Below are 24,610 nucleotides of genomic sequence, written 5' to 3' on the forward strand. Positions count from 1 at the left end.
GAAGCTGTAACTTCCCCATGTGACTTATTGTGGCTGTGTTAGTGTGGAGATCCAAGAGCAGGAAAGTTAGCAGAGGAGGGTATATTTTACTGAAGCAGTTGAAATGGTTGGACTCGATGATCCCTTCCAACCTAGGCAATTCTATGATTCTAAATTAAACAAAGGCAAATGCAGTAGTGTTGCTCGTAGTATTTATTGGAATAAGGATGGGGAAGGAGAAGATTGAACACTAATGCTGAAGGTGGTTTGTCGTAGAAGAGAAGATGACAGGAAGAGCTAGAGCCAGAGCAAGAGGAAGACCTCCAGGACAGGAGTCCGCTATTCCTTCTGTAGGAGCTGCATCTGTAAGTTGGTTCTCTTTTTAATTAGCACAGCTAGGCTTTGAAATGTCATAGCTCAACTAATTCCTATTTTAATACCAGGTATATATGTTAGATGATATATGTAAGTATGTATATATGATGTTGGATATGTAGTTATATTAATGCCTTTTTATTAAGGAAGTTTTTGTATGCAAGTACTGTGTTGTAATGCAGTTTTCATAGTAGAGCTAGTGGAAATAGGTAGGCATTTTCCATAGTCTACTTTGTCCACTCTGATATCCTGCAGAGAAGCAGAATATGTTAGGCTGCTATTGCATATGTGGTTAGAACCTTCGTCTGGCAGGTGTTCTGACCTGTTCCTGTTGGTTTTAATTTTAATATCAAGGACTTTCCGTCTCTGAATTTGAACTGGTGTTTAGGACTTGTTTTGTGCATACATGCCCTGTGCAAACTGTAGCTTGAAATTGGCTGGTACTTCTTTATTTGCAGTTACTGCTACATGCCTGGAGATCTTTAAAGCAGTTCCTCAAATTTGACGGTTATTAATAATCAATTTTCATTTGATAATGTGATTAGACTGGAGGAGTGTTCCTGGTCCATTTCTTGCCAGTGTCAGATGGGTTTAAATCATGATAGAAGGTAGTTTACAGTTCTGTTTCTCAAATAATGAAATGCATCTTGCATTAGCAGTAACAGTGATGTACCTCTTGCACCTGGAGCAGAATTTATAAACCTAAGAGACCTGAATACTTTAAACTTGGCCTCTTAAATATGAATAGAATTGTTAGCAGAAGTCAGGAGTTGATATCAGTGCCCTGCTGGGGGTGAAGATGGAAGTAAAAGAAAGGATGAGGGTTAGGTACTTCATATGGACGATGAATATTTACCGTCTGAGTGGAGAAAAATCTGGTTTGGGTTTTTTTTTTTCTGTATAGGCTGCCACTCTTCTACTATGTAGACTGCATGTATCTCCCTCCAAGAGGGTTAGTTCCAGAAGTGTTTCTGGAGACATGTCGAAAAGAGGTTGCAGAGTGAATAAGAGGGTTTATATTACATGTTTGAAAAATGAGGGCTTAGGAGTGCACTCTGTCTCAGTTTAAGTGAGAATGTAATCTGTGCAGGGTGAGATGGGAAGAACTAGCCATGTGTTGTAGAAGTGAACCATACCATTTTACACTGGACTGATACAGAGGTATCATCACAGACCAAGTGCTTACTACTGAGGTTTTTATCAGAAAGCGTTAGTGAGATTTAAGGAGGTCAGGGGCCTGCCTTTCCTTACTAACGTCCTTACAGCCCTGGGATCTTTCTTGCTGCAGAGGCAGGAAAGAGGATAGGGTTGGTCAATCCCTGGGAAGTCCTTTCCAACGTGGACACTGCAGCCTCCAAGGAGGATACCAAGAAGATGGAGCTTGGCTCTTTGTAATGATGCATGGTGGGAGGATGAGACACAATGGGCACAAATTAAAGCAAGGGTTGTTTTGACTGGACATAAAGAAAAATGTTTTCATGATGAGGACAATCAAGCTCTGGAATGGGTTGCCCACTGAGGTTTTGGGCATCCTTGGAGATGGGGTAAATCTCTGAGCAACCTGGTCAGACCTCATGATTGACCTTGCTTTGAGCAGGAGGTTGGGTGAGAGACCACCTGAGGTTTCTTCCAGTCTGAAGTACCTTGTGGTTCTTTGAAGGACAGGATTGTTGAGAACTCCCTCACTCCCGTACAGTGAACCCTATCCCAACTAATCTTTTGCTTTGGTTTATGACTTGGAGCTCTGCTCTGATCCTTTAATGGATGGGAAAGGAATATAGTCAGCTCAGGATAGTGGGGCTCAGTGTCTAGCTGTTGGACTAGAGAACATTCTCACTTCTACTCATCTGATTCTCTTCTCCATCCCACCACGGGGGGAGTGAGTGAGCAGCTGCATGGTCCTTGCTTGCTGGCTGGGGTTAAACCACATCAACTACTTTTTGCTCCCTATAGTATTAATAAAAAAACTTGTTACAGTATCCTGTTACTTTGATAGTACTGGACCCTGATAATTTTCACGTGTAGTCTTTAGAGTTGTGTACACTGATATTTGCAGTAGTGCTTATAGGTATTTACAGACTTCTTAGGGTATGCTTTTGACAGATCTCGTAACGTGTAAAAACTAGGTGGAGAGTATAAGAGCAGAGAGGGCCTGCTTAGTGACTGATCTTGTGTTCAAGGTCAGAACATGCATATGGTAATCACAAGACATGTACCAAGAGCTCCTGAGAGCAAAGGAGTAGAGGAACTCCAGGAACGGATTGCTGGCAGGTTGTGTGACACTGGTGCAGGGAGTTCCTACTGCTGTGTTGTAGGACAAGACAGAGCCAGGCTGGCTCAGTAGCTCAAGGATGATAATCCTTGATATTGGCCTCTTGCTTGCTTACACTTGAAGTAGAGAACTTGATTACTTCTGGGGGGACTAACTTGAACCCCAAGTTCTGAACCCCATTATTTTGGCATTTGATGTACAGAGTAATAACTGCTACTTTATCAAGGGAAATAGATTTAACCCTATGTAACTGTTACACTTGGGTATTTGTCTCTTCTGTACTTGGCTAGTGACTTTGTTTTGCTGTACTCTCGGAAGTATGCTGTTTCTTCAGTTACAGTAGGAACAGTTATTCCCAACTATTGCAGGCTCAACAGACTTTGCCGAGTCAGCCACCTGGCTTCCGGCAACCTCAGCAGCCACGTGTTCCTCCATCAGTATCAGGAGACCCTGGTGGCCGTGGACGACAGAGGGGCCCTCAGAGCGTTCCACAAGGCCAGAGAAGGCCAGAAGGTCAGAAAGGGTGAAAAAGTTTATTGCCCACAAGAGCAAGTGTTTTGAAGAGAATGTAATTAAGACATTCTTTAGACTGTACTTTTAATTTCTCTTTTGAATATGAGATTTGTTACTAAGATTTGGAAAATTTCACTGTACGTACCTTGTGATAGTAGTTTTGTCATTCTAAGGTGCGGTATAACTGAACCAGGAATTTTGAAAACTACCTTAAGTTTGCTCTCCTCCAGCTGTACCATCTCTTCTATCAAAATAGTTTAAAGAAATAAATTAGAAAGTAGCTGGCACAATTAACTGCATGAATACCAATAGTAAATTTCATTTTGATACTGCATTGTTTTTCTTGAATATTAATAAGAAAATTTAAACTGTCTTGCCTATTTTGCATCACAGTGTATTTAAACGTTTTGGTGTCAGCTGAAGTGAAAGATCTGTCCTCTCTGTATTTGCAGAAGACATTATTGATTTGGAGGGTTTACATCTTTTTTTCATTTGCCTAGCGAGCTGTTCTATTTGCTTACTAGTTAACTGTCTATAAACTTTAGGAAACTAATATGTGGTACCTGAATGCTACTTTAAAATGAATTTACTACATAGCAAAAGCTGAAACTTAACATTTTGTGATTTCTCTTAATATTATATATTTATATATACGACTTTCAAAATTGAATTGTATTTAATTCTTATTTGTATATAACACTTGATTGTAATTCTTCCTCAAATCTCAAAACAATAGGATTACAGATTTCGGCAGGATTTCAGGAATTGTCTTTAGCAGATAGGGGTGGACGTCGCAGAGATTTCCATGACATCGGGGTAAATACTCGGCAAGCCATAGAGCATGTTCAAGAATCAAAAACTGGTATGTTCAGATTACACTATAGACATACAAGCAAGTTGAAATGAAAAATTGTTTTGCTTTGTTTTGCCTTTAGTTAAAAAAAAAAATCTTCTTCATGTACTAGAAAAAGTTACAAGTTGCTCCCAATATCTGAAGAGGAGCAGTAAGATGATGTGTCTGATGACAAAATCCTTCAGAAGTTGTGTAGTATTTCAGATTGCAACTATTTAGGCATAAGTGATGGCCCTTGTGTGTTCCTGATGTCCGCTTCTTCAAGCAGGGACATGATGTCCACTTCTTCAAGACTTTAGGGTTGCTTCCAGAAATTCTGGTTTGTAACACTTTGACCTAGCTGAACTTGTAAAGATCTAATAAATGTGGAATTTGAGACCTCTTCTGAAGAAACTTTTTAATTTAAATGCTTCTTTCCTTGAGATGAAATCATGCATATGAAAAGAAGGAGGCTGTCATGATGGTCCTGCCTTCTTGCTAGGATGCAATTGTTTTTAACGTTCAGCAGTGTAGGTTCTGTGTTGATAATAGTTTTGTATTGCAAGTGACTCTGTGAGACATGACAATATAACAGCAGCTGTAGTCTACTTTTGCTTAATTGAATGATAACTGGAACATGCCACGGTCCCAGAAATGGTAGGGCTTAGTTCTGCTCAAGTCACTTTGGGCCAGAAGCAATGTAGTTGTTTTCTTTCTCACCTAGATTTTCTATCTAGGGCTAAGCTGATGCTAGATCATGGATTGCTGTACTTAGGCAGCTGTATTGCTGGCCTTCTGTTTTCTCTATAGCTTTGTACAGTCTTCAAGTATAATATACACGCTTTGTATGTGGTGGGATTTTTTTTTTTTGTTTACATCTGGGTTGTTGTATATTTCAGATAGGGGAAAAAAATGGGTAATGAAAACAAAATTAAGTTAATGATCCATAATTCTTTGCAATGTATTTTTCGTATTATACTTGTGTCTTTAACAAAAATAGAAATGTGAAAAAATAGGAATAAATACTTTAAATAAGTGATCTGGAGCTAGCTGTTACTGTTGTGGGTTTTTTTGTTTGTTTTCTTGTTTGTTTGAAAAATCTTGAATAATAATACCAAAAGAAATGTCATCTTGCCACATATGAATGGGAATATGGATATCTCTAGTGATTGATACTCTGTTATTTTTTGTTCTGTTCATGATTCATGTAAAGAAAGATTAATTTGTCCACAAAGGAAGTTTATGTTTTGGTGGAAATTCATCTCTTTAGTACCTGGTACTCATCCTTTGGGGGACAGGTTACTGACCTAAATGCTTACCTCAGTTGATGTGGCAGTTTTCTTGACAACTGAAGAAATTATAGAAAGCTCTAATTAGTGTCTATGGTAACACTACTCCTGTGTGAGTATTTGCTGTAGCTTACTGAGCTAGAACAGTTGCAGAACGCAACTGCTTTATTTTTCTTTAAGTTTCTCAAAGCTGTTGAATAACTATAAACTGGTAAAAATTTGTAACTAGTAATATGTTTGCCTCTCATTTTAGGTTCTTCAGGTATTATGATAAAGTTAACTGCAAATTACTTCCGTTTGATGTCTCGACCCCAGTGGGCTTTGTATCAGTACCATGTTTGCTATAATCCTGAGATGGAAGCACGCCGTCTTCGATCAGCTTTGCTCTTTCAGCATGAAGAGCTAATTGGAAAGACACATGCATTTGATGGATCAATATTATTCTTGCCAAAAAAACTAGGGAATAAGGTGTGATATGAGTGCTTTTTTTTTTTTTTTTTTTTGACTTGCATTTTGTGATGCTTCTTGTTTCTTACTGATCTGGGTGAAGTTAGAGAATTGATGTCCTATGAGAAACATAGTTGGATTGAATATATTAGTATAAGCTAATTTGCTTGTGTAGAGAAATTTGGTAGTAAACTTCTGCTTCTAATGCTTAGGTTCTGCAGGCTAGAATAATCCTCTGCACAGAAGGTATTTTGCCTTTAGTTTTCTTTCTGCTTAGATGTTTTCATAACTTCTGTATTTCAACATCCAACATAATTGATAGGGTGGGTGTATTGGGTGTATGTGGCAAGGTTTTGGTAGCTGGGGGATCTGGGGTGGGTACTGTGTGACGAGATAAGGGGCTGCCCTTTGCTGTACACAGCAGTTTGCAGCTGGCTTTGCAGTGGCCACACAACAGACCAAAGCTGAGCCCATCAGCAAAGCTTGATGGTACCTCTGTGTATTTAAAAAGGGGGGAAAAATGCCAGAGCAGAAGAAAAATCTGAAAAATGAAGGAGTGGTGGAGGACAAACACCATGTACTGATGGTAACTCCTGTCTCCCAGCCCCTTGTGCCACTCCTCGCCTCCCTGAAGGGACTGGGTGTAACCAGTGGTGTTAAGAGAGGCAGGGCAGAGGAGTCTGGGGTGAAGTTGAGGCTGGAAAAAGGAGACGGGGGAAGGTGTTTTCACTATGTGCATTAATGTTTGTCTTTTTGCCTCCCATTAATCAGTAATTAAATATATATTAGTTGGGAATATATTAACTTTATTTCCACAAGTTGAGTGTCTTTCCCGTGATGGTAATTGGTAAGTGATCTCCCTGCCTTCACCTTGAATTCAGCTGCTTGGGGGATAGCCTACGTTCTACTCCATTAGTCATCTTCACCCAAATGAATGGCATGTTTTAGTTTGTACTTTACAGTCGTAGCAGGAAATGAAATCCCTGTTTCAGTTAAGTATTGAATTGTTACTTAGAATCTTAATGTACAAGTTCAATTCAATATTAGTGGAGCAAAGTCCAGTGTAGCCCTGTTTGCCTCTAGTTTTATTAACCTAACTTCACTTTTTTAGGTTACTGAAGTGTTTAGTAGGACTCGAAATGGAGAGGATGTGAAGATAACAATCACATTGACTAATGAGTTGCCACCTACTTCACCTACATGTCTGCAGTTTTACAACATCATTTTTAGAAGGTGTGCTGTCCAAGTTACGTCTTTATGAGAAGTAATTCTAAAATATGGCTTAAGTTTTTTTTCCTTTCCAAAGAATGGACTACAAATCAATATTACAAATGTAAATTTTTAAGTCTGTGTAGCTACAGTTACTATGTGGCCAACCACATGTGGCAACATGTTAATGTGCAGTTATATGCATGTTTCTGGCGCATGATAATGTAGGAAGAGTTTATACCTCTTCCCTTAGCAAGCACATTCCCACTGGAGTGCTAACTGATTTAGGCAGTTAGTCCTATCTCTGCCCTCCTTTTGTGTCAGTGGATTTGCCTCTTAAAGCAAATAGTAGTGCAGGACCTTGAACTGGCATATTACTTTTTCTGCTGTAGTCCTTCTACTTAATCTTGGTGCCTGGAACACCTGGTTCATCTGAAATGTAGCTTGTTTAGACTGCTACCTTCAACTGATTAGTGAAGGGTTGGGTTGTACGCTGACTTATTCTCAGCTGATTAATTGCCATTAATAAGTGTCCATGGCCTTTCTAAGTTGAGTTTAACGAAAAGTTCACAGTCGTGACTGTTTTATCTAGTCAGATGAACAAAAAATGAGGTTGTGCAGGGGGATGGGACCATGCATAGTTTAATAAACTGAATAATAACAGTGAATGACATCTGTATTTCAACTTTTAGGCTTTTGAAGATGTTGAATTTGCAACAGATTGGACGTAATTATTACAACCCTGGTGACCCAATCAGCATCCCTGATCACAGGTTTGGCAAAAAGGATACTCGGGTTTAGGAGGTGTGCAGGGAGAAAGGGCGTTATTTTGATACTGTTCTGGTGGTTTATCCTGTAATAAAACCATGGACTTAAAAACTGTTAACTCCTGGGAAGCATGAGACCTCATTCTTCTATCTTAGTTTCTTCTTTGTGTAAGATCTCGTTACTCATTACCAGTGTGTTTTCTGCTATTACATGTTATTCCAATGTCAGAAACCATCCCTAAATGTCTGTAAGGCTGAGATCTCTGAATACTTTAATTCTAAAAAAAAAAATAAAAATAACTTCTGAAGGCCATTTAATCTGCCATGTAAATTCATACCTGGCCATACCCTGCTTGATGGGTGGTTCTGCAGTCACCTATCACTCGCTGTCATGTCTTGTCCATATTCCCTGCCAGGATCCCCTACAATGTGACTGATGCTTCTGGCTGGCCCTAGGCCTCTTGTACAATGCTTGAGTTTGACTGGGGCCCCATCACAGGGCTGTGGTGTACTCCTTGCCATTAACCTACCCTGCATAACTTGGTGGATGGAGGAAACTGGACAGTGTTCTACTAGATAAACTGTTGGTCTTTTTCTCTTTAAAGTGTCTTGAATACCCATAGACTTTGTATGTAAGATATCTAAGACTGATAGCATGAAATGGATTTCTTAGGCTTTGAGGCATCCTTTCTTTCACTTCAGTTATATTGCTACATCATTCAAGTAACCTTCTTTTATCTTGACTAAAGATACCTACATATAAAATATTTTTTGTTTTATTAACTTTCAGGAGCCTGTTTATGTTCGGATAGTGGTTTCTTAGTGTCTTGACTGCTTTCTGTTGTCTGGGAAGGTGGACAGAAGTAACTTAAGGGGTGAGAATAGAGATGATTTAAAGCATGTTAAGATTCTATATATTCTCTTTTGACAGGTTAATGGTTTGGCCGGGCTTCACAAGTTCTATTCTCCAGTATGAGGAAAGCATTATGTTATGTACAGATGTGAGCTATAAGGTTCTTCGCAGTGAAACGGTGTTGGATTTTATGTACGGTCTATATTATGAGGTTGAAGAGCAAAGATTTAGAGATGCCTGTGCTAAGGAGCTGATAGGCTTAATTGTTCTTACAAAGTAAGTCTCTTTGGACTCTTGTCATCTTGGAGATCTATTGATTTTTTTTTTTTTTTTTTTTTGGATGTTCCATGTCCTGAAATACATAATGAAGCATCAGAAAGCATGAAAATGATATCGTTGTCAAGCTAGCAAACTAATCAAGGTGACAGCATTTACAAAAGCAGGAAGTACATACTGGATTAGTTGTGTTTTCATTTGGTTTTATTACAGTTTAGCTTTCAGTAAAATTGATAGCCTGTTAAAATTGAAAACCTGAAGTTACTGCTTCTCAAAGGAGCAGAACTTTCAACTTATGTATTACTATTAACTTTTTTGTCCCACAGTTCTATTTCTTTTCTGAGTTAAGGTTTTTAAAAAGACTGATTAAATTGTTTATACAGGTATAATAACAGAACATACAGAGTTGATGACATCGACTGGGATGCCAATCCACGGTGTACCTTTAGAAAAGCAGATGGTTCTGAGATTAGCTACGTGGACTACTACAGAAGGGTATGGAAACTTAACCGTCAGTGTGTGTGTGTTATGCTTGAACTTTAAAACTTGGAGCACTGTTAGAGGTTTATTTATGCTGCATGGATTTGTAATTCATAATTTAATTTTTTAGTAGGATTTTATTTTTAATGGATATTATACAGTCTGAGAGCAGTAAGTAACCTATGCAGCATGATTTGGCATGAGTAGTTCATCCCAACACATAGTCAGTCAGGCAAAAAAGCCAGGCGGCCTGCATGGGTGAACAAGAAGCTCCAGGGAAAACTCAAAAAGGAAGCATAAAGAAGGTGGAAGCAGGGACAGGTAATCTGGGAGGAATATGGAGACATTATCCCAGCATGCAGGAAGGAGGTTAGGAAACCTGAAGCCCAACTGGAATTGCATCTGGCCAGGAATGTTGAAGGCAACAGGAAGGGCTTCTAGAAGTATGTAAGTGACAAAAGGAAAACTAGGGAAAATTTGACCCTGCTGCTGTGAGTGAGGCAGGGCCCCTGGTGACACAGAATGGGGAAAAAGAGGTACTGAATGCTGCCTTCACCACAGTCTCTACTAGCAAGACCACAGACACCACGGAAAAATCTGGAGCGAGGAAGCCACACCATTGGTGGAAGACAATCAGGTCAGGGAATACCCAAGCAAATTAGGCATAACGAAGTCCATGGGCCTTATGGGTTGCACGTACAAGTAACTGAGGCAGCTGGCTTATGTCGTTCTGAGGCCGCTGTCAAGAATCTTTCAATGATGGTGGTGATAGGGGAAAAATGCGTGAGGACTGCAGAAAATCAAATGTCACTCCTATCTTGAAGTTCAAGTAGGATGACAGAGGGAATGACAGCCAGTCAGCCTCACATTGATCCCTGGGAATGTGATGGAGCAGCTAGTCCTGGAAACCATTTCCAGGCACATAAACAACAAAAAGGTCATCAGGAGTAATCAGCATGGCTACATTGAGGGGAAGTCATGCTTTGCCAACGTGATAAACTTCTGTGATGAAACGGCTGGCTTGGTAGATGAGGGGAAAGCAGTGGATACTGTCTACCTGGACTTCAGTAAGGCTTTTGACCCTGTGTCCTGCAAGATCCCTGTAGAGAAGCTGATGAATTGTGGGCTGGATGAGCAGACAGTGAAGTGGATTGAAAGCTGGCTGAATGGCCAGGTCCAGAGGGTGCTGGTTGGTGGCGCCATGTGTAGCTCGAGTCCAGTAACTAGCAGTGTACCCCAGGGGTTAATACCGGGTCCAGTCCTGTTTAACATCTCTTATTAACGCTCTGGATAATGGGGCAGAGTGTACCCTCAGCAAGTTTGCTGATAATTTACTGGAGGGAGAATATATTGACAGTCATCTTAAGAGAAATTACCGCTTGATACTTTTCGTTCTTTGAAACAAATTTTATGTATGTCTCTGATAACTTAACCTTCTCTACCATTGAGGCCTACCACCGTAATTGTGAAATCTTTCTGCACGTTGTGCAGAAGTGTAAAACAGGATTGGGCTTAATAAGATAGAAGCAAAATTTGTATTATCCATTGTAGTTCAGGATGGAGTTTATAAATGAAAAATATGCTCTGCCTTCTTGCCTGTGATTTCACTTTTTTTTTTTTAAAATGCTTTCATTTGGATGGTTTGTGAGGTGTGGTTGACTTTAAGAAAATGTTAAATTATGAAGTATGTTTTTTGCCTGTCGTGTCATCTTTTTGGTTTTTTTTAATTGTGGTTTTTTTTTTGTTTTGTTTGGCTTTTTTTTTTTTTCTAAACTAAATTAGTGACTGCTAGACAGACCAGCTCTTGCCAGATGCAAGGAAGGGTTATGGGAGGGTTGAATTTCGGAGCCTTTGCTTGGAATCTTGTTTGATTCTTGCGATGTCTTGAATTAAATTGCTCTGTAGGGCAGGAACTTTGTCCAGTGCTGAACTGGAATGAGCATCCTAATCTCAAATTAGATACTCGGGGTGATACTACCTCAAGCAAGGCAGAAGTGTTGTTTCTATTGTCTTTTTTAAGTCAATAATTTGGTGGCACCAATTGAGAGAGTAGTGCTTCCCTATTTAGTGCTTTCTGACAAAACCAGTTCCTCAAGTTAGATGTGCTAATTGAAAAAAATTGCTGGTTGCTTTTGTTTTAGTTTTGTTTGCTCTAGGAAAAATACTTATTTTCTAAAATGAGCATTATTATGAAGAAAACTATGTGTTTGTTATGAATAAACTAACATACAATATACATTTCTAATACAGCAATATAATCAAGAAATTACTGACTTGAACCAGCCCGTCTTGATCAGTCAGTCTAAGAGGAAAAGAGGAACCCTGATGCCAGGACCTGTGGTTCTAATTCCAGAGCTGTGCTTCCTAACGGGTACTGTAGCATTTTATTTTTTTTTCATATCAAAGTATCTGTCAAACCATAATGCCTACTGAAACTGCTGTTTTGACAGCAGCCTCTTGCCAAGTTAAGTAGAAATGTTTTGTTTGTATAACTATGTGTTTAGAAGCAAGTTTTGTAGCTAAAAGATTAGATATTTAAATGAGGCTGAAAAGTTTGCAGGGTTTTGATGTTGCATAGTCTTTACGTGTGGTGTTCAACATTGGCCCACTGATAACTTGTAGAGTTTTTTGGCAGTAGAACTTCTGTGGAAAAGGAGAAATTTGCTATAGATCGATAATTCTCTAAGATACATAAGCAAGTATTTTCCTCTGAGATACTCACTTTGCACTAGCAGTACCTGTCCATCTCAGCAGTGTTTTGTTTTGCTCTGGAAACGTAAATAAAGAGCTGTCTGTCTTGTGTGGTTTCTTCTCAAGTGCAAAAATCCAGACTGTTTTTTCCTAGGCAGATGGAAATGTATGTGCAGGAAGCCCCTAAAAGCCTTGATGATTACTGACACCAGTTTACGTGTGTGCACTACATGCGTAGTTAATCTGCATGATTTACAAATTTACTTTCCTTAGTCCTTAGTCTAACTCTTATTCAAAAGATTTTGCTGTTAACAGGATTAACTGAGAAGATGCGTAATGATTTTAATATGATGAAAGACTTGTCTAATCATACACGACTGCCACCTGAGCAAAGGAAACGTGAAATTGGAAGACTTATTGACTACATCCGAAAGTATGCTACCTTAATATCTTCTGTACTACTTTGTCATGAAAAAATTGTATGATAAACTTCTTTCTTGCCAAAAAACTTTGGAAATCTTACTGTTTTTTTTTTTTTAAAAAAAAAGTCTCAGCAAGCACAAACTTATTTATGTTTTAATTTAAATCTTGTTTTTAAACAGAGATGACAATGTTCAGAAGGAACTTCGAGACTGGGGTTTAAGCTTTGACTCTAATTTATTATCCTTTTCGGCAAGAGTTATTCAAGCAGAAAAGATCCTTCAATCAGGAAATGTGGTAAATAAAACTAAAATCTTCTGGATCTCTCACTGATTAAGCGTGTTCGTAAGGAAGGAAATACTACTTGTTGGTTTATAAATGAAGAATTATGAACAGACCCTTGTGTATGTTTTTGCTCAAACAGGAGACTCTCAAACCTCTTAAATGGTTTACAAGTTCTGCTTAGAAATCCCTGCAGATTCTTCTGCTTGCATTACAGTAGCATCTTTCTTGCAAAACATCCCTCTGTCTGAACAAAGTCATTTCAGATGTGCAGAGTAGGTGACTAGAGATGTTTCTAACTAGTTTCCATTTATTAAAATACCAAGGCTTTCAAATGAAGAGCCACTTATTGTTTCAGTTCCGTAGATAAAACACATACAGTATCTGTTACTCAAAGGTGGGTGACTCTTCAGTGTGAATAACTTAGATTTCAATGCTGTCATAGATTGTCATAAAACATTATATATTTACTCTGTAGTAGAGGTCTTTGTTTTGAATGGATGATAAATGGAAAAGGGCATTTTACAGTATCTTGATGTGTACGTCTATGTATTTCGTAAAGCTTTTAGTAGTCTTGTTATTTAAAAGATCTGCTATCTTTATAATAATGCTTTTCTTTTTCTCAAGCAGAAAAGCAAAGTCAGTACATAAACAGCTATGTCTTTGTAGCGTGCAGCAAATAGTAACAACTTACCTGGGCTAAAAATCATAAGTATCTTTGCATAATTATAAATGAAACATTTGAAGAGTGTAGGATTTCTTGAAAGGGTTAGATAAAGCTCTCTATGAGTTAGTGGCAATAGCAGTAAAAGGACAGATAAAAATCAAGTCATTTGTTCTAGGCAGAGGTGTTACAGTTGGTTCTGGAAGTGTGTCAGGAGGTACTACTGATACAGTTTGGTAGGGTGTTAATTTTCTTTCTCTACCATCTCTTACTTACAGTTTGGTTACAATCCTCAGTTTGCTGATTGGTCAAAGGAAACCAGGGGAGCTCCCTTAATCTGTGCAAAGCCTCTGGACAACTGGCTATTACTATACACACGGCGCAACTATGAAATTGCTAATACGTTACTTCAAAATCTGTTTAAAGTCACACCATCTATGGGAATCAGAATGAGCAAGGCAACCATGTAAGTGTCTTTAGAAAGCTTATGGGAAAAAATGGTTTTATACTTACTGAGGTGTATCTGTTGGCACGCTTAGGCTGCTAAATGAGGAGATAGTACAGTATGTCACACCACCGATGTGAGTTTTTTAATAAAACAAAGTTGCTTTCAGCAAATTGTTCAGTTTTCTCTAGTGACAGATTTTTTTACTCATGCTTTCAATTGTAAGAGCTTTCACTGCGGATTAAAGAGTACCAAAACCAAACAGTATTAGATATATAATCATTGAGCAAAACCTTCTTAAGTGGAGCTATATGTGTAATACAAGAAGAAATATATATTTTCTTGCTGACTCTGGATGTATTCTGATTTGTTCTCATTGCAAATATCTTCCTTTGAGTACCTGTGCTTGCTTTTAATTTTGAATTTTGTTGCTCTTGGAAGCCTAAATTGGCATGATTCCTCTTAATCTTCAAAAGGTGTGAAGATGAACTTCAGCTGTAAATGTGACACTTCATACAGTACTAATGCATAATGAGCATTTATGTTTTTGCTGAATTTTCAGTAGCTCTTAGTTGTTCTTTTTTCTATAAGCATTTTTTCTCTTCGTTTTCAGGATTGAAGTAGAAGATAGAACAGAAGCTTATTTAAGGGTTTTACAGCAAAGTATTACTCCTGACACAAACATAGTATGTATTTGAATCCATAATTTCAAATCACGTTAATCTCTGTAATTGGTGTTTTAAGACTAGTGGGATTCATTCTCAGAAATAAAACTCTTGGCCTCTGAACATCTACTATTTGCCTACTTGTACTCCTGTTCAAACCCCAGACTAACTATGAATAGCCTTCTGGAAAAGAGCCTTTGTACTTGGCATTGAAGTATAGACACTGAAACTTTCCAGGTATTTCTTTTACTGTGAACACTTGAATATTTCTCTCAAAAGTAAGAAACTTTTCCTAAAGAACTACAACTGTTATCTAGATCTGAAAATCCAGTTTCTTAAAAAACATTTTTTTTCTTTAAAGGCGGTTTGTGTTTTGTCTAGTTCCCGAAAGGATAAATACGATGCTATCAAGAAATACTTATGTACAGATTGTCCCATTCCAAGTCAGTGTGTGCTTGCTCGCACTTTAAGCAAACCTCAGACTGGTCTGGCCATAGCAACAAAAATTGCCTTACAAATGAACTGTAAAATGGGTGGAGAACTTTGGAGTGTTGAGATCCCAGTAAGTAATTTTATTTTTTTTAATGGTAACTGTTTTCTTTACTGAGCCTTATTTAAAAAGCAAGGCCTTTTCCCTAAAAAAGAATTGAGTATTCTTTGTGTAGTTTTGTGTCTGTGAGAAGAGGCATGACGTTAGATTTGATGTAAGGAGACATTTAATTCAAGACTTCAGTGCCCATGAATAATTAAGTGTCCTGAAACCATACAGCTCATGTCATGATCTTGTTACACATTAGGATGGAGGTGATGGGTGCTTTGGCACGGCTTCATGTACTAATGCATGTTCTGTATTGATTCCTTTTAAGCTGAAACAGGTAATGATTGTGGGAATTGATTGTTACCATGACACTTTGTCTGGAAAGCACTCAATTGCAGGATTTGTAGCTAACCTGAATCAAACAATGACACGGTAAGATTTGAATGCCAAATTAAATAAAAAAATATTTGTCTTTCCCTTAACTGAAAAGTAGCTTGAGTGTGGTGGGCCGTCATGAAAGGGTCCGGGTTGATTTACTGTACGTTTTCAGTAAGAAATAAGTATCACGCATTTTTTTTTCCATTGCATCCCTTAAGGAACAGCCTTGTCCTTCTTTCACAGTGCTTGGGAGAAGGGGCAAATGGTGGGGAAAGGGCTGGGATGAGTAGAGGGTGACAGGCTCCCCTGTGAGGTGAGCTGAGTGGTGTGGAAGGTTCCTGAGAGGAACTGCACACAGTGCTGGGGTGGTGTCTGCCACAGGGACTTAGTGAGGGAAATACTCTCACAGCACAGGAACTCTTGCTTGGCTGCCTTGGCCCACAATAGCCATAAAGACTAACTGGTTGTAGCCATTTTAAAAATCACTTCACTGAAGGAAGCCTGGGAAGTGCTTTGAAGGTCATCTTTTATTTTGTTCTTCACAGGTGGTTCTCCCGCTGTGTTGTTCAAGGTCAGGGGCAAGAGATTGTGGATGGGCTCAAGGCCTGCTTGCAAAGTAAGGGAAGGCTTTCTGCTCTTGTTGAGTCAGATCTAGGGAAGGACAATTTAGCTTCCTCAAAACATACCTCCTCAGCTGCCTGGAGGGGAGGCATTACCAACTTGCACTTGGATAAAAACAGATTAAAAATACAGTTGTAATTACTGCTGAAAATTAATAGCATTTCATGTACATTCTTTCGTTGATTCCCATATTTCTTAACAATAATTAAATACTACTTATCAATGTGCTTCATAGAATGCCTTAAAGGAGGTGGACTTAAAGGATAACAGCTCCTTGCTGTAAGAGGCCAGCAGAGTAAATGATCTCCTTAGGTTCCTTCTTTTAGTGTCGGTACACAGGTACACCAGAATTCTTTTTGCAGGTAACACTTGTGTATCATGATGTGTACCTGTTTCAGGTTACTGAAAGGTTGAGGACCTTAGGTTTCAAAACTTACTGCTGTTTTTCTGGTAGTAAGAATTCATTTTTGTTTTGGAGTGAATGGTTATTATAGTTAACAGCTTTTACTCTTTCTGTTTTTTTTTTAAGCTGCTCTAAGAGACTGGTTCAAGTGGAATAAATATTTGCCCTCTCGTATTATTGTGTATCGTGATGGTGTAGGAGATGGACAACTACATACTTTGGTTAATTATGAAGTGCCTCAGTTTCTGGATTGCTTGAAGAGTATTGGTAAAGACTACAAGTAAGTCTGTTTCTACCAACCCCCATTTTTATACTGCAAGAGAAATACACCCTGGGATACAAAAAATGGTTACAGATGAAGGTTGTGTGTCTCTCATCCTTATTTATTTTTACTTGAGCTCAAATAACTGCTTTTCTGATAATTGTTGACATGATTTGAGATATGTAGTTTGTAATAGAATAGGAAAAGTTTTTCATACATGGACCACATGAGTATTCAATGCACATATATACTCTTTAGGCATTCTTGATGCATATGGTAATTAATACTTTTTCCAATTATGATAGTGTGATTACTATCACATGTGTCCGGTAGGTCCATCTTTTGTTTCCACTTCTGAAAGGACTGTCAGTCACTTGTGTTCTGCAGTTTCTAACATTCTGCTTTAAAGCTTAGCAGCTGCAGTTGATTGGTTTCTTACTGGTTTCTTAATCTGCTCTGAAAAATGAAAATGTGTCCTGACACTGCAGGCAAGGGGAGCACAAAACACGTTACGGCCAGTAGGGGTTGAAGCGCATAGTGCTTCTGTTGGCTTCTGTTAATGGCTTGCTCTTCACCAAAATACTGTTATAACACAGTGTTTTCTGTATGAAAAGATGAGGTAGAGGGATAGTAGAAATCAGATCTGTCTAGAAGACCCCTTTTTGGTCTGTTTTGTGTCCCCCTATGAAGTTAAATATAAGCTGGATTGGTGAGAAATAGTATAAAAGTTGCACTAGAAACTAAAAAGCTAAAATTATGAACAATGTCTTATTTAATCTAAATGAATAAGTGAAGACTTACATGTGAAATTCATGTCCTTGAGAACTCTAAAATTGCTTTTAATTTGAAGCTCTGGAGAATCTGCTCCTGAAATACTCTCAGTGCAGTTTTTCATGATAGTTTTGGGTTTTTTCCTTTTATTTTCATTTACTTTTAGTCCAAGACTTACTGTGATAGTTGTGAAGAAACGAGTGAATACCAGATTCTTTGCACAGAGTGGTGGAGCACTTAAGAACCCACCCCCTGGTACTGTTGTTGATGTGGAGGTTACCAGACCGGAATGGTAAGTTAGTATAGAGGTAAAACTTTCGTTTGTTGGCAACTTGATAATAAAGGAAATATATCTGATACTAAATGGACTGTGGGATCCAGCAGAAGGATACTTTCCACGTCTGTCCTTTTGGAAAGACATCACAGTAACGTATAGATAAAAGAAATGGAGAAGCTTAAATTTTAGGAGTCCATCGTGCAATATTTCATGGTTTCCATTGTGTAGTATTTGTAGACATCACAGTATCACATATGCGTTAAGTAAGTGTGTGTGTTTCACTTCCTGGTGTGGTGGTCGGTTTTTTTTTTAAATTACTTTTAAAGATTCAGTACTGAAGGAGTGGCTATTGGTAAGATTGCCCAACTGTCCTTAACTGAAACGAAATTCTGTCTGGCTGTAGATTTGACATTGAGCATAAATATTATTAGTTTGTAAGGGTATTTTATGAGCAAGTTTTGGAAGTACTCTTTGGTGGTTGGGAAGTCGCTAGAAGATGACTCAGAATCATACAGTTATGTAAAAGACATAGACAGATCTCATTGGCTTCACTTGCTGTTACCGTTGAATGGTTTTGCAAGTCACACTCCATGAAACTCGGGTCAGGTGTGTGGGAAGTGCAAAGCTTATTGAGTGCCTGGTGAAGGGTTTGGGTTCGGTCAAGGGACGCTGGAGCGCATGGCAAAGAACATGGCAGCGTGCACTTCGGTACTAGTTTTGCCTTTCTCTCTTTGCATTTCACCGACCTGCTGTAAGGTGCTCTGAGTGCTGTGAGAGGTAACACACATCCAAATGCAGCTCGGGGTGCTAGAGCGAATAAGGAGCATACGCCAAGTACCTCTGCATGGGGGCTGCCAGGAGGAAAACTGTATGATGAATGGTTAAGGTCTTCATGGTTTTAAGATCTGTTCCATATAGTAAGATTGTTTACATTCTTTCAGATCTGGCCTTTCAGAAATAGAGGAAACTTTATTTTGTGATCAAAGCATAGGCATAATTATTTTCTTCAAGTCACTTTATTCATATTGAGTAAACCCCCAAAATAAGACAAATTCATGGGGATTTGCATTATTCTCAGAAGAACAGCCCTTTCTGTATCAGACTTCTTGGGTTTTTTTCTATTACAGGTATGATTTCTTTATTGTAAGTCAGGCAGTGAGAAACGGCTGTGTTGCACCCACTCATTATAACGTAATTTATGACACCAGCAGTCTGAAACCAGATCATTTACAACGTTTAACCTACAAACTTTGCCACATGTACTACAACTGGGCAGTAAGTATTGTATGTTTTGTAAGATTGTCCATCTATATGCAGTAACAACCCACAAGAAGGTAGAAAAAGAGATCCAGCATCAAACAAACCTGCGTAAGAGGCTTTTTTGGAGCGAGGAGGGGAATGGTGTTGGGAAGGTTTTTGCATCTATTCTTCTGTAAAGCGTGGTTTTTTAATGTGATCAGTGTATGTAATACTGTTTTCACAAATCTGCATAAACTGCAGGGAATAGAAATTTTACATGTATCCAAACCTTTGGATTCCAGGACACTCTGTTACAGTGAATGCAAGCTTATTTAAATTACTTCAAAATAATTTTTTTCTTTTTTTTTTTTTTCCCTGCAGGGTGTTATCAGAGTACCTGCTCCTTGCCAGTACGCTCATAAACTGGCTTTCCTTGTAGGTCAGAGTATTCACAGAGAACCAAACCTGATGCTTTCAGACAGACTTTACTACCTTTGAAGTTGAGTTACCAGCTGAAAAAATAGTGCAGTCCCTTTCTAGGGAACGTAGAATTGTGTGGGGTTTTGTGGGGGTTTTTGGTGGTGTTGTGTTTCTCCTCAAGCGATGTGGGTAATGAGTAGGTGTAGTTGTGGAACTTCATTTTCATCGAAACAGGAGATCTGCATTTTGAAGAGGTCTCTGCTTGCTATAAAAACTATATAATATTATTTTTAAATACTCTACTAAAGTGCTTCTGGAATTCTTCACAAAAGATTATCAGTTGTTATTTTTATTTATGTTTTGGGGAAATCTTACACAGAATTATTTTTGGCATGCAAGATCTATAGTTATGCAGACCAGACTTTTCCAGTTACCACATTACACTTTTAATTTTCAAAATGCAATTGTTGCTTCCTTGTTTTTTCTTGGCTGTTAAAATAAGGGCACAATTTTGTCTCCTGAACTATTTTGCACCTTAAAAAGGGGCTGTCAGCCGTTCTTGGTTATCACGGCTTTAAGGCTGCGCTGCAGAACCTGGGGAAGGATTCCAACACTTGCCCTCGTAGGTGATTTGCCAAGTGACTAGGAACTGCCTGCACTCACCTGTGTCTGCCGAGGAGCAGGGGGGTGCGGAGTGTGGCTTTCAAACTGCTGTAGCTGAGGGGTAGTTCTGCGTACACCGAAGTTTCAGGAATGACTGTCAGAGGCAAAATTTATTTCTGTATCTTATCACAGCTTTAGGAACATCTTTATTATCTAAGGCTACAGTATTGTCTCCGCAAAAAGTGATGGCTTTGCCTAAGCTGGAATGCTGTCTGGGGGGCTGTGTGACGACTGACTGTCCTGCTGACAGGCTGTGTCTTGCAACTTCGTATTTACTACATAGTGGGAGTAAATTGTTTTAGACAATTGCAGGTTCGTAACTGGAATGAACTAAAGCTTATGCTTGACACTGTTTAACTGTATGCTTGTTAAATGAGAAAATACCAGTACACTGATGTGCAACACAGTAGATGGTTTTGCTATTCATGGGTTTTTTTTTTGGTTGTGCAGTTCCAAGTAATGGCAACTACTTCGGCCTTGGTTTGTATTGTACGTCTAAGGCATTAATTGGTAACTATTCAAGAGCAGTAGCTTAATTTGTAAAGCAAATAGCAGTTGTACTGATGGAAGCTGATTGCAGATGTTTGCAGTCAAACTAGTGCATATAGAAGTACTTGGATTGGTGCTGTGTGTGGTGTGGGTTTTTTTTTTTTTTTTTTAACTGACTTCTTGTGAAATTTGTTCCTTTTCTTTGTGAGATTTAAATAAAGTTGTTTCCGTAATTGTTGCTTGGTTGATCCTGTTAGATGTACTTGTGTGCATCCTTCAAGACTGGGCTTTGGGCCTACTACATGACGGGTGCGAGAGTAACTTTCTCACCAGTCTTTCCTTTGGAAAGCTCCTGGAGTCTTGCATTGAGATCAGCCTTTATTCAGCAATTGTCCTCAGCTCTGGAATCCAAAGGAGGGAGCTCTGTAACTTGTATTTAGTTCACACTTTTTTCTTTCCTAGGCTGAGAAAACTGTACCAACCTCCTCCTTCCACGTGAAATTTGTTATGGAGAGGAATAGGGCGTGTTTTTTGGCAAATTTTTTGGGCTTCCTGATGTCATAATGTCATACAGCGATAGCTTTCCCTATTCGCTACTTAGTGTTTTGTTATTTCTCCCTAGTTACGTATCACTTGCTTGTACCTGTTGTGGGTGTTCATTCTGATCTGGTTTCTGTTGTTTGAGGTCAACAGAACAGGAGCCTGTGCAGCTGCGGACAGGTAGGACACGGCCGCTGCGGCTGTTCCTTCTCCAGGCGGGTGCAGTTTGGGCACGCGGCCCGTGCAAGCCCCGCTCCCCGGAGAGGGCCTTGCTGTTTGTGTCCAACCCTTCAGAAGGGGAGGGAAGGCTGACATGGTCATCGAGCAGCTGATACAGCAGATTGATGAAGCGTACTGCACTCTACAAAATATCAAATTATTTATTTATATAAAATATAATACACAACAGTTGTACACATGCACACACCCACACAGTACTTTACCACAAATTTAGGCCAGTTATTTTCTTTAATTAAATGTTATAATCTAGCACACGGTATCTTACAGTAATTTACATTATTATCTGAAGACACAATGGGGAAGCTTTGATCATTCATTTATAAACCTTCCGTAAGTTACAAAAAGAAAGGCAGTCTGAAAAGTATGTATAAACAGTAAAAACAATTTACAAATGGACAACAGTTACAAAATAGTAACAGCCAATGACTGCCATCAATGTGTAAGATTGTTTTTATTGAGATGCCAATATTGCAATTAATATTTGATTACCAGCTGTTGCAGCCTTTTTACTGGCTACGGCTTAGTGTATGTAACACAGTTTTCCACTTTTTACTTTAGACATGTACTTTATTTTGAATCTGACATCATCAATATGAAAATGCCTTTTATCTTAGGACTGTACCTCCACAGGAAAAAAGTTGGGGAGTAAAGTGGTTTTTATTGTTGTGTTTGTTGAGGGTTTGGTTTTCACACCCCCTCCCCCAGTAATTTAGAACAGTGAACCAGGAACTCCAAAACTGGAGGCTGTACGGTACAAACTGGGCATGGCTCGGAATAACTTACACTGTATCTGATTTCAGTTGAGTGAAAATGTTGACAAAAGAAACCAATACAAGGGGTTTGGTTTGGGGGGAAAAAAAAAAAGCCAAACAACAAAAAGAGCATTTTGCACAGCACTTCAAACTCCCAGGAGTTACATGAGACATTGAATGGAGTCAGTAACGTAGTACTTGATCTTAAATTACCATGTTTTAGGAAGATGAAGACAGTTGAATACACAGTACATACAAAGTATACGTTGTATATTTATTAGACAGTACAAATCGTTGTGCATTAATAAGGCAAACATCAAGGCTGATTAAACTAGGAGTTTCAAGACCATTTTTGTTTGTGATAAAGGTTACATACAGTGGGGTGGTCTCTCTGAACCAGGACTCAATGGACAGAGTTTTCTCCCCCCACTTGTGGTTAAAGTAGACTAAAGGCTGAAATTTATCCAATGGAGTTGCAGGTGTTGAGTTGACTTCAAATAAAACCATGTTCTTCTGGTCTTAATCCAACTTTTATTTTTTTTTTAATGCAACAACAAATCCATTTCCTTTTGTCTTGCTGTTTTGATTAAGCAAGTCACATGATTCTATTGATGTCAGAGTTAAAAATACAAAGGTTTGGTAAAGTTGTACTGCATAGTCATGAAAGCCCTAGTTTTGACGTTTAAAAAAAAAATAATACACAGACTGGAAGCTTTACAAGTTGTCCAGGAGCACATGAATCATTTCACTGCACCAAGCTTTTTCAGCAGTTTCTTGCCTTTGGAAAGCAGCCCCTTTTTCTTTTTCGAGGACATATCCCTGCCTCTCCCGGGACTACCAGAACCCATAGGTGACGTAGGTGACCCAGAATGGAGATGAACTGTGGGGGATGGTGCTCTCCGGGATGTACCTGTATTCTCAGGAGGAACCTATTAGGTACATTGTTATGATTTATTGAATGTTTGAAAGCTTAAAAGCTATCATCATCAAGAAAGTTGGTAACATCACTTGTCCCATTACCCACTTAAACAAAAGGGCTGATTCCATTCTTCTTTGTGGCTTAAAATACTGTATGGGCTTACGGAAAATACATAAATTTTGAGAAAAAAGGATAAGAAACAGAAAACACTCCAATAGAGCCCTGGTTCGGTTATACTTTTTTAAAGAAAGGGTTGGATACGTTTGTTTTGTCATAGTTCTGGCCAGAAAAGCCACAAAACTGGGTTTGGTTTTGCATTTCAGTACTCTGATAGTACAAAAATGAAGAAGGGTACTTTTAGCTATAGATTTAAGAAAAATAAATGTGTTAATTGTTACAGAGTAACAAGAAGCCAAACTGTTCAGAAGAAGTTACTAAAATGCTACATCATCACTTATTTTTATGTCCTTTAAATGCCTTTTTCTTTAAAATTGGGTAGCAAACTTTATGTACATATTTGAGAAGATGGCACACTGGCTTGAAAAAAAAATAAAAAAGGAAAAAGCAAAAGCTAAAATGAACCTTAATCGCAATCAAAGAAAGCTTAAAGACCCTGACTGCTGGATGTGTGTGCTGCGGCTATGAGGTTGCTGAATGGAGGTGAATACTTGTACGATAGTTAGATGACAGCATTCCTAAATATCTTAAAACAGCTATTTTTTTTTTCAATCATTAAAAGCACTTGAATGAAAATGCTAAAACTACTTATACTCAGCCTATCCTAAGTACAGTGCCTGGCTGACAGAAGGTGATGCTATCAGTTAAGATGATATTTTCATAGTAGAATCCATGCCTTAGGGACCCCTGTTGTCTTGTAGTTCAAGTTAAAACATTAGCGATTTACTGGCTTGTGCAACAGTGAGTTAAGCAAAGGGGCTTCAAGCCTACTTTGATTTTAAATCAAGGTCTAGTTCTAATGAAAAAAAACCAAAACAAAACAAAACCAACTTGGTAAAGCACCCCAACGTACACCTGAAGATACCATATATTTAGTCTAATGCATTCATTTAGCGAGCTGCATGTTTCATACTGAGACTTTTATTGCATTGGTAAACCAAACAGTTGCTAATATTTCAAATGTGCACTTTCTAGGAAAATCTGAGTAAATTGTACCGTATGAAGGGATTTTTTTCAGAATTGTTGAATAGTTGGTCTTAGGCAAAGTGGGTATAATCGATTATGGAAAACACATTTTAAGGCAGACAATTTAAGTAGCTATATTTGAGTGTAATGAGTTTCAAAACCAACTATACCCTTGTAAACTACCGTACGTATCCGCTTACGTTTCATTTTTATGCTCCTTAAGGGTTGGGGAAGTTGTGCTTTTCTCTTGATGTAGGAGCTTGGTATTTTTACATCCCAGGTTGGCTAACAATGCAATATGCAGCTTTTGTTTGTAGGGTAGTTAGACATCAAACTCTCCTTTCTATGTAAACATAAACAGTTCGCTCATGAAGAAATATGTTCCAAACATTGACCTTCATAAAGTGAGGTCTACTCGACGTACTTCTAAAGATTCCTTTTTAAAGGATTTGTCTCCTTAAAAAACCTAAATTGACTTGGCTAGATACAATAAAAG

General features: G+C 38.5%; 2 protein-coding genes across 4 annotated transcripts in view; one reads left to right on the plus strand and one right to left on the minus strand.

The window, feature by feature from the left end:
• Positions 1-263: 263 nt before the first annotated feature.
• PIWIL1 (piwi like RNA-mediated gene silencing 1) lies at positions 264-19,446 on the plus strand. 2 transcript variants are annotated; one of them, XM_074159587.1, is made up of 20 exons: positions 264-344; positions 2,995-3,116; positions 3,865-4,001; positions 5,514-5,728; positions 6,819-6,940; positions 7,609-7,689; positions 8,615-8,812; positions 9,196-9,307; positions 11,543-11,663; positions 12,299-12,416; positions 12,586-12,700; positions 13,628-13,815; positions 14,408-14,480; positions 14,821-15,021; positions 15,326-15,429; positions 15,921-15,991; positions 16,526-16,679; positions 17,599-17,724; positions 18,837-18,984; positions 19,330-19,446. In XM_074159587.1, exons 1-20 carry the CDS (start codon positions 264-266, stop codon positions 19,444-19,446), a joined length of 2,604 nt encoding a protein of 867 aa, XP_074015688.1. The 2 variants fall into 2 exon arrangements, with proteins under 2 accessions (XP_074015688.1, XP_074015689.1); XM_074159588.1 differs by having other exon boundaries at positions 264-335; positions 3,004-3,139; positions 3,876-4,001.
• A 3,346-nt stretch (positions 19,447-22,792) lies between these two features.
• Positions 22,793-24,610, minus strand: part of RIMBP2 (RIMS binding protein 2) — a 150,818-nt gene continuing 149,000 nt past the window's right edge. For both annotated transcript variants that reach the window (XM_074159404.1, XM_074159403.1), the window contains one exon: positions 22,793-22,981. In XM_074159404.1, coding sequence (XP_074015505.1) covers positions 22,793-22,981 — 189 coding nt within the window. The remainder of the gene's footprint in view (positions 22,982-24,610) is intronic.

Source organism: Numenius arquata, chromosome 16 (genome assembly GCF_964106895.1).
Source record: "Numenius arquata chromosome 16, bNumArq3.hap1.1, whole genome shotgun sequence".
Classification (NCBI taxonomy): Eukaryota; Metazoa; Chordata; class Aves; order Charadriiformes; family Scolopacidae; genus Numenius; species Numenius arquata.

What these genes read in the sequence shown, in the direction of transcription:
- PIWIL1 (XM_074159587.1), top strand. Translation starts at nt 264, where the DNA reads ATGACAGGAAGAGCTAGAGCCAGAGCAAGAGGAAGACCTCCAGGACAG. An exon ending in AGGGGCCCTCAGAGCGTTCC is followed by an intron (nt 3,117 to 3,864) that starts ACAAGGCCAGAG and finishes TTCCTCAAATCT; the next exon opens with CAAAACAATAGGATTACAGA. An exon ending in GAGGTTACCAGACCGGAATG is followed by an intron (nt 17,725 to 18,836) that starts GTAAGTTAGTAT and finishes TTTCTATTACAG; the next exon opens with GTATGATTTCTTTATTGTAA.